The following is a 16,139-nucleotide window of genomic DNA, read 5'->3' on the forward strand; positions in this document are numbered from 1 at the left end:
CTATTGGTACATACCATACTTACACATGTAACTTTCATATTACATAGAAAATATTTTCAAAATGCCAGAAAATGTTGGTTTGGTGTTTAACTAGTATTTATGATACGTGCATGTGCTTTCTTATTAGGCCAGAGAGAGGGATGCAACAGCAAATGAGAGGACACTAGGGATGGAGATGGCTGAGAGCCTGAAGCAGATTATCTCCCCTTATTTTTTAAGGAGGACCAAGGCTGAGGTGAAAGAAGAAGAGGAGAGGGGTGAACTGGATACTTCTTTATCCACCAGGAGCCTGAAGTAAGTGCTGTGACTGGCATCTTTTGTTGTTTAAGATTGAATATCTGCATGGAAAGAGAAAGTGTGATTCTTTCCTTATGTTATTAATTATCCGAATTCAGAAGATACATGTAACACCCACATTGGTTGTTATTTCATGACATTGATAAACAATATGATAGCTGCAGAACTGTAGCTCTCTGAGAAAATATTGAGACAGATCAGAGATCTGGGATTTGTCCCAGTATTTTCTCAGAGAGCTACAGTTCTGCAGCTAACAATATGAAAGCCAATGACACAAAGTGAAATATTCCCGTGGAAGGTCCTTACTGGTGTTTGTAAATCATCATGTGTCATTATTAATATGGAAAACTGAAGTGTTGATTTTACTTTCACTTGGTGTATTTTGGTAATTATCTTTATTCTGGTTATGACAAACACTTAAAATATGTACCAAGCCTTGTTTTTTGTTTCCTGTTTTCATCCATGTGAATGTCAGGATTATCATTACATACTGTGGAAATTTGCTGTATGATATTAAAAAACACAAAACATCTAATCTTTGACATTACTGAATATATTTTGGTGTGCAAATTTGCTGATATTGTGTCAAGGTTGTAAACTCATCAAGTTTACAATCAAAGTCATAAATATGATGCTTATAAATTACTGTCACTGTTAGAAATAATATTAAACAAAAATGCATTTTATCTTCGTCAGGATGCCATCAATGACGAGAAAAAATGATTTTATTGTGTGGTTGTATCTAACACCGGACCAACAGAGGATATACAGAGACTTCCTTTCTCTGGATACCGTCAAAGAGGTAATGATCGGAGAAACAGGGACCAGGCTAGGAGGTTATAAAAGTTGGCTCAGGCTCTAGCTCCAACTCTAGCTCGAATTCAAAATCATACTCCTAGGAGTACATGGTCAGATTCTAAGGTTATAAAACATTTCCAGTATGTACTCCTAGGAGTACTTACTCCAGTTTTCGAGCTCATACTCAAAATTTTTTTAATTGCACAAGCGGCCTTTTTTAGACGTCTTCCGTAATGGCGTCGCCCATGTGTTTATGTTGACGGCAGTTCACAGCAATATTCTAATCCTTATAAGAGTTATTTAGTGCCAGTACTTTGCTAAAACATTCTAAATGTTTTTTAAAAAGAAATATTCGTTGAATTAGATGTAATTTCTGTAAATATAAAGGGCTATATATATATGCATGTATATTACCATTTTTACTGTGTATCATGTATATATCATAGACATTTACAACACAAAATTTCGCTGTCGTCTGCAGATCTGTAGCCAGTGGCGGATTTACAATCCCTGAAACATTAGATACTTTACCATTTTCCCATTCGCTCTCCGTTTACAGTTTTCCATTCACAAATCGCTCACCGTGCGTTCGCCGTTACACCAAAGTGAAAGGGTCGATCTTCATAGCAAGGCAAAAATGAAAAAGGAACGTGTTCGTAAGAGTGAAAGTAAACTTTAATATCTTATTATATCAGAAATTTAATTTATAAAGTACAAATGCGAATCCCGGTCGTGACAGACCTAAGTCGTTAAAACAGGTAGTTCCATCGCCAAACGCTCGGCATAAGATGTAGATGTCACAGGTCCTCGGAGATGACCTTAAAAATGGATGACCCGTGTCACAGTAGGTGTGGCACGCTAAAGATCCATCATTGCTCAATGGCTGTAAGCGCCAAGCATGCATAGGCCTAAATTTGAAGCCCTTCACCGGTCTTGGTGACGTCTCCAATGAGTGAAATATTCTCGAGCGAGACGTTAAGCAAGATACAATCAATCTTTAATATAAAGATGTAATTTTTCTCGTACATTTCTGCTCCTCATATAATATACGTGTAGTTCAGTATACAATAAACAGTTTTATCTGCATCAAATATATACAAATATATATTGCACAATCTAAATGTAATTCATGGTGACTATTTTGTACATACATTAATTCTGAGATTATTTCCTCAGGTCGATATACTGTACATGTAGTTGCAATATAGTGAATTACACAATTAAAATGTACGTGGGAATGAACCTTTTATAGTATTTAGAAGCATTCAGGCATCAATACGAGGTACCAATACCACTCTTTTTACGATCATTTCATTTCATGAGAAATACCGTATATACTCACCTATAAGTCGGATTTTTGGGAGTCAATTTTTGGTCCAAAACTCTATGTCCGACTTATAGGCGCGTCCTAAGAAGATTGGTATTTTTCTGGGCGGCGTAATGTAGTGTTTTTTTTAAACAACTCCGATGATTATCATGGACTACCACACAAAAGATTATTGTTCACAAATATTTGGACATATTGTATTGTTTATGTATTTTAAAATCATGTTTAAAGTACAAGTATTTGTATATTTTTATCTAGTTTAAAATTATTTACATACTGGTAACTAATACTTTCAATTCAACTAATCTATCGTTTATCGGTAAAATTGAATTACGAACCCGATTTAATATTAAAATATTCATATGTATACCGGCTGAAATATGTTTCATAAAAGATCGAATATTGTTAACAGATAATTTAGATCATCATTCTTGACTCTTAAAAAGTCTGTTGCTCATACAAGGAATTATACCGGAATCCCACAATAACAGTTTTTGCGAGGCGCGTGCCACCAAGTAAACACGGTGTCAGGTACTGGTCATTAGGAGACCATAATTGCTTATATAAACAAGGGATCATGGTCCATAATAGATCAAGGGATGCGTTTAAACCCCAAACGGATATGGCTTGGATATTGAACACCTCATAATTATTAATTTCTCAAAATATTTTTTGAAACATAGGTAAAAACACTAGAGCATTGATTTGAAATTGTCAGCCTATTCTGACAAAAATTTGTACCTACTTATAAGCGGGTCAATGACAAATTCCTACAAAATAACCTTAAAAAATACAACCGACTTATAGGCGAGTATATACGGTAGATATCCAAAGTGTCAGAAAGGGTCGATCTTCATAGCAAGGCAAAAATCGGTTATATATATGTGTGTATACAGTATATATATATATATATATAAAGCACTAAATAATCACAACTAGGTACTGAAAATTTTCGCCCCAGCCCGGGGTCGAACCAGCGACGTACGGCACCCACCGCCTAGCAAGATTGTCAAACCAGTGCGTAAGTCCACTCGGCCACAACGACTTCCCTTTAAAAGGAAGTTTTGTTATGCTCCTAAAGCGCTACTTATACACACTGATGCAATCTCACACACACACACATATATATATATATATATATATAATCGATTCGGGAACTGAATGTTCTACAGTTCTGAATACATCTGTATGTTCAGTCTATATATATATATTTATATATATATAATGTGAAAAATTGCCTCAGTATCCGGTAATCAATAAGTAAAAAAAAAAAAACCGGACGCTGAGGCAATTTTTCACATCATTTTTTATTACCGGACACTGCAGTCTGATTAAAATTAGCCCCCTTCTATCGTCGTCGATAGGAGAAGAGGGGCTGGTTTTATAGTCTGCAGACACTGAGGCATTTTTTTCACATTTGATTATATATATATATATATATTCCCTACCTTGTTATAAAAGAAGTACAATCAAGGGTAAAATCCGAAATATTCCGCTTTGCGTTCACCATTCAAGTGGGGAAGTAGAACGTTTCAGGGACAGTAACCCCCCCACCTAAACTTATAGAATTTAAGGTAAATCATGGTATCTTGTTTAGAAAAATGTAAACGATAAAAGAAAGCAATTATAATCTCTCAGAGAATTAATGACAAAATTTTGATTTATTTAATAACTTTTTTTGGGGAGAACTTACTTTTTCCAAAAACCCTTAATCTTTGCATTATTTCATCAATTTCACATTAACAATGACAGAAAATAGTAAAAATGACTACATAGGACATATTTCAAGCCCTATAAAATCTGTAAAATCCAACGTAGAAATCTCAGCGTTACTAGTAATTGAAGGAGGGGTGGAATTGGAAGGTACCGCTGAGTTGGAGATGATATGTCTGGCAGCTGACGCAAGAGATCCATAAGGGTGTGTGGGTGGAATATATATCTTGCAAAAACATCATCTGCAGATAATTCTTCTAAAGGGTTACATGATCTGTCTCTGATATTGCGTGGAGCACGTTTCCTATTTGGCATTTGTCGGCATGCAGCCATTTTTATAAAATCAAACGACACTTTGAGTACATACTTTAAATCTCAAGTAAGCTATAGAGCTTACTCAAGATTTAAGTATGGCATACTCCATTTGGAGTATGTTTTCCTTACTCAAAAGTTTTATAACCCACATTTCGAGTATGTGCTCCGGCTCAAATTTTCAAGACAACTTTCGAGCCTGATTTGGAGCCAGAGCTTGAGCCAGTTTTTATAACCTAAAATTATTTGGAGCCATACTCCAGATCTTTTTTTCAAGGTAGAGTTGGAGCTGGAGCCCGAGCCAACTTTTATAACCTCCTAGCCAGTCCTTTCTTAAACTAACTGTATAAGTCGTTCTTGTAGGTGTTTCTAGCATGTTATAAGTCGTTCTTGTTTCTAGCATGTTATAAGTCGTTCTCGTTTCTAGCATGTTATAAGTCGTTCTCGTTTCTAGCATGTTACAAGTCGTTCTCGTTTCTAGCACGTTATAAGTCGTTCTCGTTTCTAGCATGTTATAAGTCGTTCTTGTTTCTAGCATGTTATAAGTCGTTCTCGTGTTTCTAGCATGTTATAAGTCGTTCTCGTGTTTCTAACATGTTATAAGTCATTCTTGTTTCTAGCACGTTATAAGTCGTTCTCGTTTCTAGCATGTTATAAGTCGTTCTTGTAGGTGTTTCTAGCATGTTATAAGTCGTTCTCGTTTCTAGCATGTTATAAGTCGTTCTCGTTTCTAGCACGTTATAAGTCGTTCTTGTTTCTAGCATGTTATAAGTCGTTCTCGTGTTTCTAGCATGTTATAAGTCGTTCTCGTTTCTAGCATGTTATAAGTCGTTCTTGTAGGTGTTTCTAGTATGTTATAAGTCGTTCTCGTTTCTAGCATGTTATAAGTCGTTCTCGTTTCTAGCACGTTATAAGTCGTTCTCGTTTCTAGCATGTTATAAGTCGTTCTTGTAGGTGTTTCTAGCATGTTATAAGTCGTTCTTGTAGGTGTTTCTAGCATGTTATAAGTCGTTCTTGTTTCTAGCATGTTATAAGTCGTTCTCGTTTCTAGCATGTTATAAATCGTTCTCGTGTTTCTAACACGTTATAAGTCGTTCTTGTTTCTAGCACGTTATAAGTCGTTCTTGTTTCTAGCATGTTATAAGTCGTTCTCGTTTCTAGCATGTTATAAGTCGTTCTCGTTTCTAGCACGTTATAAGTCGTTCTCGTTTCTAGCATGTTATAAGTCGTTCTCGTGTTTCTAACATGTTATAAGTCGTTCTCGTTTCTAGCACGTTATAAGTCGTTCTCGTTTCTAGCACGTTATAAGTCGTTCTCGTTTCTAGCACGTTATAAGTCGTTCTCGTTTCTAGCATGTTATAAGTCGTTCTTGTAGGTGTTTCTAGCATGTTATAAGTCGTTCTTGTTTCTAGCATGTTATAAGTCGTTCTCGTTTCTAGCATGTTATAAATCGTTCTCGTGTTTCTAACACGTTATAAGTCGTTCTTGTTTCTAGCACGTTATAAGTCGTTCTTGTTTCTAGCATGTTATAAGTCATTCTTGTAGGTGTTTCTAGCACGTTATAAGTCGTTCTTGTTTCTAGCACGTTATAAGTCGTTCTTGTTTCTAGCACGTTATAAGTCGTTCTTGTTTCTAGGATGTTATAAGTCATTGTTGTAGGTGTTTCTAGCACGTTATAAGTCGTTCTTGTTTCTAGCACGTTATAAGTCGTTCTTGTTTCTAGCACGTTATAAGTCGTTCTTGTTTCTAGCACGTTATAAGTCGTTCTCGTTTCTAGCATGTTATAAGTCGTTCTTGTAGGTGTTTCTAGCACGTTATAAAAGTTTGTGTATAGCAGATTATTCATCTAGTTTAGTCATGAAAGAAATGAAAACCAGTTTTCTAGAAAACTTGATGCAAACGAACTTGAGCACAAGAGCACCTGTAGAGCATGCGACACTATTAAATTTTAGCGCAATATGAATTTCTCTCATATTTTAGCACAAATTCTTTTTCCTAAGGTAAAAAGATATATGTATCCTTGAGCTAGAGCTAGCTGGCTTGACAATGAAATTTAAAAGGACAAGAATATGTTTCTAATATTCATCTTTCCATATACATGTATGGGTCATTATGAAGATGTGTAATTCATTATTAACAATGTTGTGTTACATAGATTTACTGTAAATGTGGTCATTACTATCTGTGCAGTTACTGATGACAAAGAAGTCCCCTCTGGTGGCCTTGACTGTTCTGAAGAAAATCTGTGACCACCCCCGCCTGTTATCTAGGAGGGCCTGTGCTCAGCTTGGACTGGATGGAGAACATGCGTAAGTTAGGAACGGAAAGTGAAGTAGGAATTCGTGAATGACAATAAAAGAAAGTCATAAAACTGTCTTTGTTTTGCGAGGGCACAAGTATATGTATACAGTACATAGTGCCTCTAGTAGTCAGACAAAACTATGAAACACAGTCCATAGAAACACAAGCTGAATTTTGTTCATGTGTTTCTGAAATAATGAGTTGATATTCTTGTCAATTTTGCCAGACATTTTCCACAATTCATGTAATACTTACATACATTGTATATGAACAAATTAACATAATTCATGCACTGCACAGAATAGCAGATGACCTACTTTTTACGTATGCCATTTCTACAGTTTTATGTCCCAAACATCGGAGATGGAGAAGGAAGTCGGGGTTGTCTGTCTTATTTTGGTTAAGGTTTGTTCGTCTCAATCTTTATCACTTTGTCAGCAATGTTAAATTTAGTCATAGCTCTTGATAGAGACTCCATGGCAAGTCACTGGTCTTCTGAATGTGACCCTAAAACAGAGGTGGTTGTATTTCACTGCTTAGCGAAGAGCCCCCACTGCTATGGATTTTGAGCGCTAAGCATAGATCTAATTTGTATGACTACACCTACAGCTGGTGATATATCATATGAGAGAAAAATTATCCTATGGGACATACAACATACAAACAAAATCATATTTAATGTCAAGACTAAAAGTCATGGTCATTTCTAATTTCTAACCGGTAAAGTTCAAATGTGACCATCCTTGGGGGGCATTGCGTTTCACAAATACATCTTGGTAATTCATACGAATATCTCTGTAGAAAATTTAAGGTTGAGATATTGTTCCACATTGGAGATTTAATATCTGATGTAGATTTTTGTTTTTCAAATTTCTTCTGAGTAATGACAAGGGTACAGCATGTGAAACTGACATGCAGTGGTGTAATGTAGATAAGAATTTTGTCACAACATATCCCCAGGGCTCCAGTGAGGCACAAGGTGGGTTTAGAACTTTAGATACTTTTCAAGACCCACAAGGTTACAATATATCAAAATGCTACAAACATTTTTGATTCCATGTGTTTAAGATTTCACGATTTCTCTGTTAGTACAATTCATGGTGGTTTTAATTTCATAAACCATTAAATTTCTCATCAGATACATATGATTTAAAAATTCTTTAAAAACAAAGAAAGTTGACCAATAGCAAGAGTGTTACGACTTATTCCCAGAGTTCTGAAAATCTTTTTTTGCTTTGATTTTGTTCTAAAAGAGACAAAAATCAGTACTTTCAAATGAGGGAATAAAGTGATATTTTACTACACTGTTTCACCAAATATATCCCCAATAATTCAAGTTCCCCAGACTCCATTTACTATAACAGTAAGTACTATAAGGAGGAGTAATGAAGCTCCACGACCCACATTGTTCATAACTCAAGAAAACACGCACGTACGTCACGTATCGTCCAATTTGTCTGAATGATGACAAGAATCCTTTAAATTTTGGGCTGATATCTGACAAGCATTCATGTCGAGCCCTGACAACCGTTTCATTATATACCTTTGGAATTCTGCTACATGTATTCGCCTCTTTTGAGAAATGATGGTGCATGTTTGTTTTACACTGTATAGACTACATGTACCAGGTACTACTGTTCATGCATTTTGCAAATGTACTAAATGCAAATAAATTGCTATGTTAACTCAAACTAAAGCAAATACTGTACAGAACATGTAATTCGACCAGTGATTTTTAAACTTCACACTTTTTTCTCCATTAACTTTGTGAATTTCACTACCGTGCATTGATTATAGTTTAGACGACTCTGCACTCGAGTCCGAGGAAGGACACCAATGTGCAGCCAATCAGATCAAAAACATGCCGGACAACGTCCTAGTTCAAGAGTCGGGGAAGCTGATCGTCATCATGGACCTACTGGACCAGATGAAGAGGGAAGGTCACCGCTGCCTGGTCTTCTCCCAGTCCCGGAAAATGCTGGACATCATCCATCAACTTATCACCAACAGAGTAGGGTCATTGGTCAAAGGGCATCTAAATTGAGCAAAAGGGATGTTTTTAACTGCCCCTCTTTTGATAAAATATGCTGTATTAAAACAAGCTTTTCTACTTTATGAATTTTTTGCTCGGCTTTTAACTTCAGTTTTTATGATATCTATAAGAATTTAGAAGTTCTCATTGAAGCTATTCATGGTGTTTAATGTTACACGAGGTATGATTTTATCTCCTATTTTAATAGTAATTAACATTAATATTGGAATTAATCATGGCAGGGACATAAAGTCATGCGGCTAGACGGAACCGTTACTCAGCTGAGTGAGAGAGACAAGAGAATTGCCACATTTCAGGGGGACAGGAGTTACTCAGTCTTCTTGCTGACAACTCAGGTGATTTATTGCTTTACATCTTCTATGTCTCTCTACTGAACATAAAGCTTATCCTCATTAACATGAAGTACAATGATTAATGTTATACCTTAGTTAAGAGTGTACCTGGGGTAAGTTACATTTATTGAAAGCTTACCAGTTTTTTGGGGTAGATTTAAGTGAGACTTGTGCATGCTTCAAAGATTGTTACTAAGAATATATATTTGTAAAATTCCAACAAAACAAATGTTCCAGAAGACAAAGTCAATTTACTTTTGTATTAAAGATCTATATCAGCAAGATTTATAGAATTTTCTCAACATCTCTGTACAGGTGGGAGGTGTTGGTCTGACCCTAACAGCAGCCGACCGAGTCATCATTTGTGAGTAACAGATAAAAGAATAGTTTACTATAAAATAAATCATAGCTTCTATCAGAAAACCTTTGAAATACATTGTATATGATGCTTGATTACTTGGCAAATACAAGAAACTTTGATTTTGTTGTTAGAAGCCCATGACATGTAAGAGATTTATGTTTTGATTATTTTTGGCTCTCATGCAAGCATTTGTCACCTGTTCTTGCATGATTTTTCTGTCTTTTGAATTCTACTTGTGCAGCTTTGTACTTTGCAAAGAAGAAAACTTATCAGAATATACATAAAAATTTGACAGTTGTGTTGAATGTTTGACTTTATTGAAGATGACCCTAGTTGGAATCCTGCCACGGATGCCCAGGCTGTGGACCGAGTCTTCAGAATTGGTCAAGATAAAAATGTGGTCATCTATCGCCTTATTACTTGTGGCACTGTGGAGGAGAAAATCTACCGAAGACAGATATTTAAAGACTCTATAACACGCCAGACCACGGGAAACTCAAAAAATCCCTACAGGTAAAAAACATGGCCATGATGTAAGTGACAAAGAATTGTTGATTGGTGTTAGACCAGCTGTGTTAAGCTGAGTAAGAATTGTTGATTGGTGTTAGACCAGCTTGTGTTAAGCTGAGTAAGAATTGTTGATTGGTGTTAGGACCAGCTTGTGTTAAGCTGAGTAAGCATTGTTGATTGGTGTTAGGACCAGCTTATGTTAAGCTGAGTAAGCATTGTTGATTGGTGTTAGACCAGCTGTGTTAAGCTGAGTAAGAAGTGTTGATTGGTGTTAGACCAGCTTTCTTTATTATATTTGCATGCAAAGTTAGAGCCTTTTTTTTTCTCTGATATGACCCATTGTATTAGAAACTTGAAATGAGTAGGTGCTGACAAAGACGCACATCTATTTTATGTTCTCTGCTTCCTGAGAAAGGATTGTTGTTAAAGTTTGTCCTGGTTGAATCCCAGGACAGATGTGTCAGTAATTGCTAGTTCTTCAGGTCACACAAACACATTACTGATTCTTGGTAATGATTGAAAACTAGGGGCTGCCATGGAATAGACTTTGAGGAAATGATAAAGTGTATTTAGTTCCTTGAATTTTTGAATCACTGAATGGCGTGTTTTTACTATACCGGCATCTGTAAGTGCTAGTTTAAATTCTTAACTCACCAGCACATTACAAATACTGGGAAAATAAAACACAATATGAATATGTAACGAACAGTTGTTGATAAAGAATGATTACTATGGAATTTTCAAATCACTGAATGATGTGTTTTTACTATGCCAGCATCTGTAAGTGCTTATGGAAATTCTAAACTCACCAGCACATTACAATACTGGGAAAATAAAACACAAAATATGCAACTAATAGATTTTTTTTATAAAGAAAGATGACTAGAATTTTCAAATCGCTGAATGACGTGTTTTAACTATACCAGCTAAAGCAAGTGCTAATGTAAATTTTAAACTCACCAGCACATTGCAAATACTGGGAAAATAAAACACAAAATATGAATCTGTAACTAGCAGTCCTTTTTATAAAGAAAGATTAGTAGAATTTTCAAATCGATGTATGATGTGTTTTTACTCTACCTGCATCTGCAAGTGCTAATGTAAATTCTAAACTCATCAGCACATTGCAAATACTGGGAAAATAAAACACAAAATATAGATATGTAACTAGCAGGTTGTTTTCTTTTGGGGGGGGGGGTTCATATAGAAAGATGACTGGAATTTTCAAATCGCTGTATGACGTGTTTTTACGATACCAGCAAATGCAAGTGCTAGTTTAAACTCTAAACTCACCAGCACATTGCAAATACTGGGAAAATAAAACACAAAATATAGATATGTAACTAGCAGGTTGTTTTTTTGGGGGGGGGGGGGGGGGGGGGGGGGGGGGGCATAAAGAAAGATGACTGGAATTTTCAAATCGCTGTATGACGTGTTTTTACCATACCAGCAAATGCAAGTGCTAGTTTAAACTCTAAACTCACCAGCACATTGCAAATACTGGGAAAATAAAACACAAAATATGAATCTGTAACTAGCAGTTGTTTTTATTAAGAAGATGACTGGAATTTTCTAATTGCTGTATGACACGTTTTTACTATACCAGCTAATGCAAGTGCTAATGTAAATTCTAAACTCACCAGCACATTGCAAATACTGGGAAAACAAAACACAAAATATAGATATGTAACTAACAGTTGTTTTTTTAATAAAGAATGATGACTGGAATATTCGAGTCAATGGAATTATGTGTTTTTAATATACCGGCATCTGCAAGTGCTAATGTAAATTCTAAACTCATCAGCACATTGCAAATACTGGGAAAATAAAACACAAAACATTATTAAATGTCACATGTAACTAGCCGTTTAGGAAGAAAGATGACTATTGAGACTTGATGTAGTGAAGGATGCAGATCGCCTGGCATCATATTGGTGCAGATTCAGTTATTGTTTATTCTGCACACAACATTGTGCCAAGGATCTACGTCTTCAAAACTTTAAGAATGCAACAGTTAAGTTAAAGTAGAAAGTGGAGTGAAGATGATGAAATGAGACTTGTCATAGATCTGGCATTAGTTTGGTGCACATTAGCATACAATATGTGACACCAGACATAATGACAGGCTATGACACAGCCAATGGAGAGAATAAGATCAAGTTTAAAGTGTGCAGTTGTCAACAGATAGCACGATCCCTCTGGCATCTTATTGGTGCAGGGTCAAAGGTCATCCGACACCAATCAGATGAAAGGAACAGTGTCATCTTTTGTTAGGAGTAGAGAAATAGAGTAGCAACAGAAAATACCACAAGGAAATTTTAGACAAAATTAAAGACTAGATCCACTTGGAAGTTCTTCTTGCTTTCTATCTGGAAATGAAGAAAATGGCTGTTAACTTAGAGGGAAATGCAAGTAGTTTAGTTGTTAACCGTTTGACTTTATGAAGAAATAGCATGTACTTTAAAAGTTTAGAAATACTTGTATACTGAGGATAAAGATAATGGCTTTAATATCCAATATTGCATAATATGAACTTACAATAAAAACACTGAGAAGATATTTTTTAAAGAGAAATTACACAAAAAATGTGATGAACATAATCCTTCGGTTTTGGGGGAAAATAAACACTTTTGGTAAAGTAATCAATTAAACCTTCATGCACTGCATTTGATAATGGGTTATTCTTAATGTGAAAATCTGCTGTTAGACATTTTGATGACAGTAATATGCCTGTTCCTCCTCATTGGTTAGTGCTGGTGTTTCTTGTAATACATGCACTGCACCAATGTCGAGAAACCAATGCATCAGGCGATGTCTTCGTCAAGAGTTAGTACAGTAATTAAAAGTAGTTGTCAAATCTAGCCTTTTGTTCATAAATTCTTCCTTGAAAGATATCAGCATACATTTTTTGAAGAAAAGAAAACTATCTCATGCAATATCAATATAAAGCTAAATTGCTGTCTAGACTATTAGGATTTGGAATTATTTGTCAAGAAAAGAAAATCTTAGCTTTATAAATGTCTTATGATAATTCATGAGGAAAATGTTCCTATTCATCATTTGCATACTTGATTATTCAATAGCACATGTTTAAAGTACAAGGCATTTCTGGAATGTCTTTGTTATCTTTCTAAGAAAATGCCAAGACAACACCCACAGGCTCTATTGATGAATGCCAAACATCTTTTTTTATCAGGTGTTGAATTTTTTCCCTTTGATCCTTTACAATGGGGTTTACACAGGTGTTTTGATCAGGCTTATCATTCAGCAGGATAGGTAATTGAGACAGGCCCATGATAAAAGGGCTTGACTCCTTGGGGCCCCATGTAGGGCATCATGCTATTCATTTTGTTATTGTAGTGTTAAAATTCACAGCTTGTTCCCTGCAAATACCTCCCTTTACATTTTGACATGTGTTAACCTAACAATTCTGGCAAATAAGTGTCTGGAAAATCTTTACCAAAAAGTAAATTTTAGAGCATTCTCCCCCCAAAAGTAATCTTCAATTACAACTGATATTCTAAATTATTTGAAGAAAGCAAGTAAATGGAAATTAGAAGGGGAAAAAATTATGGACCACACGAAGTATAAAAGAAACCACATAAAGATATACACCTTGTAGCACACCAAAATAATTTCTTTATAGGATTGAGATTCAAGATAGTCGTGCTATAAAAAATCTTAATTGTTGTGATTCAAACAAATAAACATAATTATTTTTTTAAAATGGAATTACTAGAAAAAAGTATTCAAAAAACTGTATTAAGTCAATGTAGCAATAAAACTGAAGTATTAAGGAAAAGTAAGAAAACAAGGTTTACCTGCAATTTTGATGCCAAATACTTGTCCATGTTGCAAAGTATAAGAAATAGAAATAAACCTGTTGTGTGATGAAGACAAAAATGTCATATGCTCAAAACAAGTTAGAGCAAACTGACTTACCCTAGTCCTGGTCCTCTGTTGTCTGACTCTTCTGGGGATATTGTACTTTGCTTTGTTATCCAAATCAGTAAATCCAGGCACTATAAAAAAAAGTTTGATGATTGCAAAAACAACTTAATTATCTCCCTTTGTATCAGCTAGCCAGACAATAGTGAGATAATTGGACAGGTAGGTAGTTGCCATGGTTAGCTTGGGTCTGGCCAGACAAAGACCTGCCTTAGTGTCAGAGTTCCCATAATCCTATTTTGTTTTGACCAGTCAGAGAAGCCTGGTTAAATGCCCCCCAGCCATACTAATTGAACATAGACAGACCATGTAATTAGATAAGGGGCCTACAAGGGATATAATTCATGTCTACACTTTTTTTGCTTTTTTTTATGCATTTAGATACTGTATAAAAGTTAAAAATATTATGGATAAAAGGGGGAGGGTTGAATATTTTTCAACATATTTCAAGAAAATTGCAAAATTGAGGAAGTTATTTCAATGTTCTGCAAGAATTTTTAATTATGCAGAAGATTTGTCTCATTGCAATGCTTCATGTGTTTGGAAATATACAATTCTATTAATGTTAGAAATTTAAATGTTTTCAAGATATCATTTGTACAAGTTTAAAATGGACATGTTACTACAATATCTGGGTTGGACATCTTCTTTATATACATTCATACCACCCCTTTGTGGACCCCAGTGTCAGAAATCTAAGTATTTTGTGATACATATATAGATAAGGGTTGTTTCCTAGCAAACTGATGTTGTTTGGGGTAGTTTATTATTTTGCAAACACATTGACACTTTTACACTACCTCTTACAATTTACAGCTTGTTTCAACACTCTCTAAAAAATAAACAGCCATATTGGATTGATGTAAAACATTTGAAATTACATACTTGTCTTAATCAAAAATGACCTGTTTAATTACAAAGAAAGAAAATTTCCTAGTTTGTATGGCATCCTGTTTGGAGAAAGAATTTTTCATTAATATAAAGATAATTTATACATGAAGCAAAAGATCTAAACCAAAGTATTTATTTTATTGCTTCTGAAAAATAGAATGTTTAATAGCTATTTTACTCAGTATTCAATGATATACTCATAAGTTGAAATGTATGTAAACATTTTATTTTAGTAGTAGTCAATTTCATAATATTAGCTCCAGTTGCAGCTGAATTGATTAATTAATGTTTGGTAACTTCTTTCTCTGCTTACCATGTAAATACCAAAATCTCTCAGGATGTAAACACCTACTGTAAGAAGCTTAGAAAGGATTAACATGAAATAGGACTGGGGACCCCCACACCCCTCACAGGGTTCTCTTTGTGATGCACACCTTTTATTGCAAAAATATTCATCTGATGAAATTCATAAAATTACACTTTTGCACAGTTGCAAAAGACCATCTTGAACTTACATGTATCGTGAAATTTAAGTAGTTCAAATCAGAGGGAAAAACTTACTTTTATGAATATACCTGTTTATAAAATTGGATGTCATGATATATAGGAAATTTTCAATAGCTGTCTACTTTAAAACATATAGTATTAGTTTTCTGTGGTAGAAATTTGAAGAAAAAAATTTAACAACAGGAGTATTTTTGTGTTTTAATGAAATATTATATATATTAAAAACTGATTTACACTGCAACACTGAATTTTACATGTTTTATATGTCAAATGTTGCAATATTTGATGATTTCTATAAATATGTATTGTATATTTTTCCATTTGTATTTCATAATTTTTGTAATTTTGCATTTGTATTGTATGATTTCTTTATTTTATATTATTGTACATTTTCATTTGCAATGTATGCTTTTTATTTCATTTGTACAATTTTTATTTGTATTACATAATGCTACATTTTCCATTTGTATTTTATGATTCCCAATTTATTAGCAATAACTTTTCATTTCTATTATATATGAAGAACTTTGTTTGGTTACAAAGTGTTTCAAAGTTAAAATTTTACCCTTTATGAATTTGGAAGTGCAGGTGTTTTGTGTGCCTAACATGTGGCTTATAAAACTGTAGTCTTGTGACAAGACCAGCTTAGTAGAACTATCCTGCAATAAGTATGGTTATCTGAATGATAATGAAATAATCAGCACATGGATACAGAGCTGATTATTAATCCCAGAATCAAACTGCATGGGGTTGTTAGGCAAACTGCCATATTGGTGTGTGATTTAATGT

At 34.6% G+C, this 16,139-nt stretch overlaps 1 protein-coding gene across 1 annotated transcript in view; it reads left to right on the top strand.

Annotated features, from left to right (window-relative positions):
• The window catches only part of LOC125674794 (DNA excision repair protein ERCC-6-like), a 67,037-nt gene that overhangs the window by 28,116 nt on the left and 22,782 nt on the right, over positions 1-16,139 (top strand). The window contains exons 19-25 of the mRNA XM_048912084.2: positions 128-294; positions 994-1,099; positions 6,638-6,756; positions 8,546-8,759; positions 9,023-9,136; positions 9,449-9,497; positions 9,818-10,007. Coding sequence (XP_048768041.2) covers positions 128-294; positions 994-1,099; positions 6,638-6,756; positions 8,546-8,759; positions 9,023-9,136; positions 9,449-9,497; positions 9,818-10,007 — 959 coding nt within the window. The remainder of the gene's footprint in view (positions 1-127; positions 295-993; positions 1,100-6,637; positions 6,757-8,545; positions 8,760-9,022; positions 9,137-9,448; positions 9,498-9,817; positions 10,008-16,139) is intronic.

This window comes from Ostrea edulis, chromosome 1 (assembly GCF_947568905.1).
Source record: "Ostrea edulis chromosome 1, xbOstEdul1.1, whole genome shotgun sequence".
Taxonomy (NCBI): domain Eukaryota; kingdom Metazoa; phylum Mollusca; class Bivalvia; order Ostreida; family Ostreidae; genus Ostrea; species Ostrea edulis.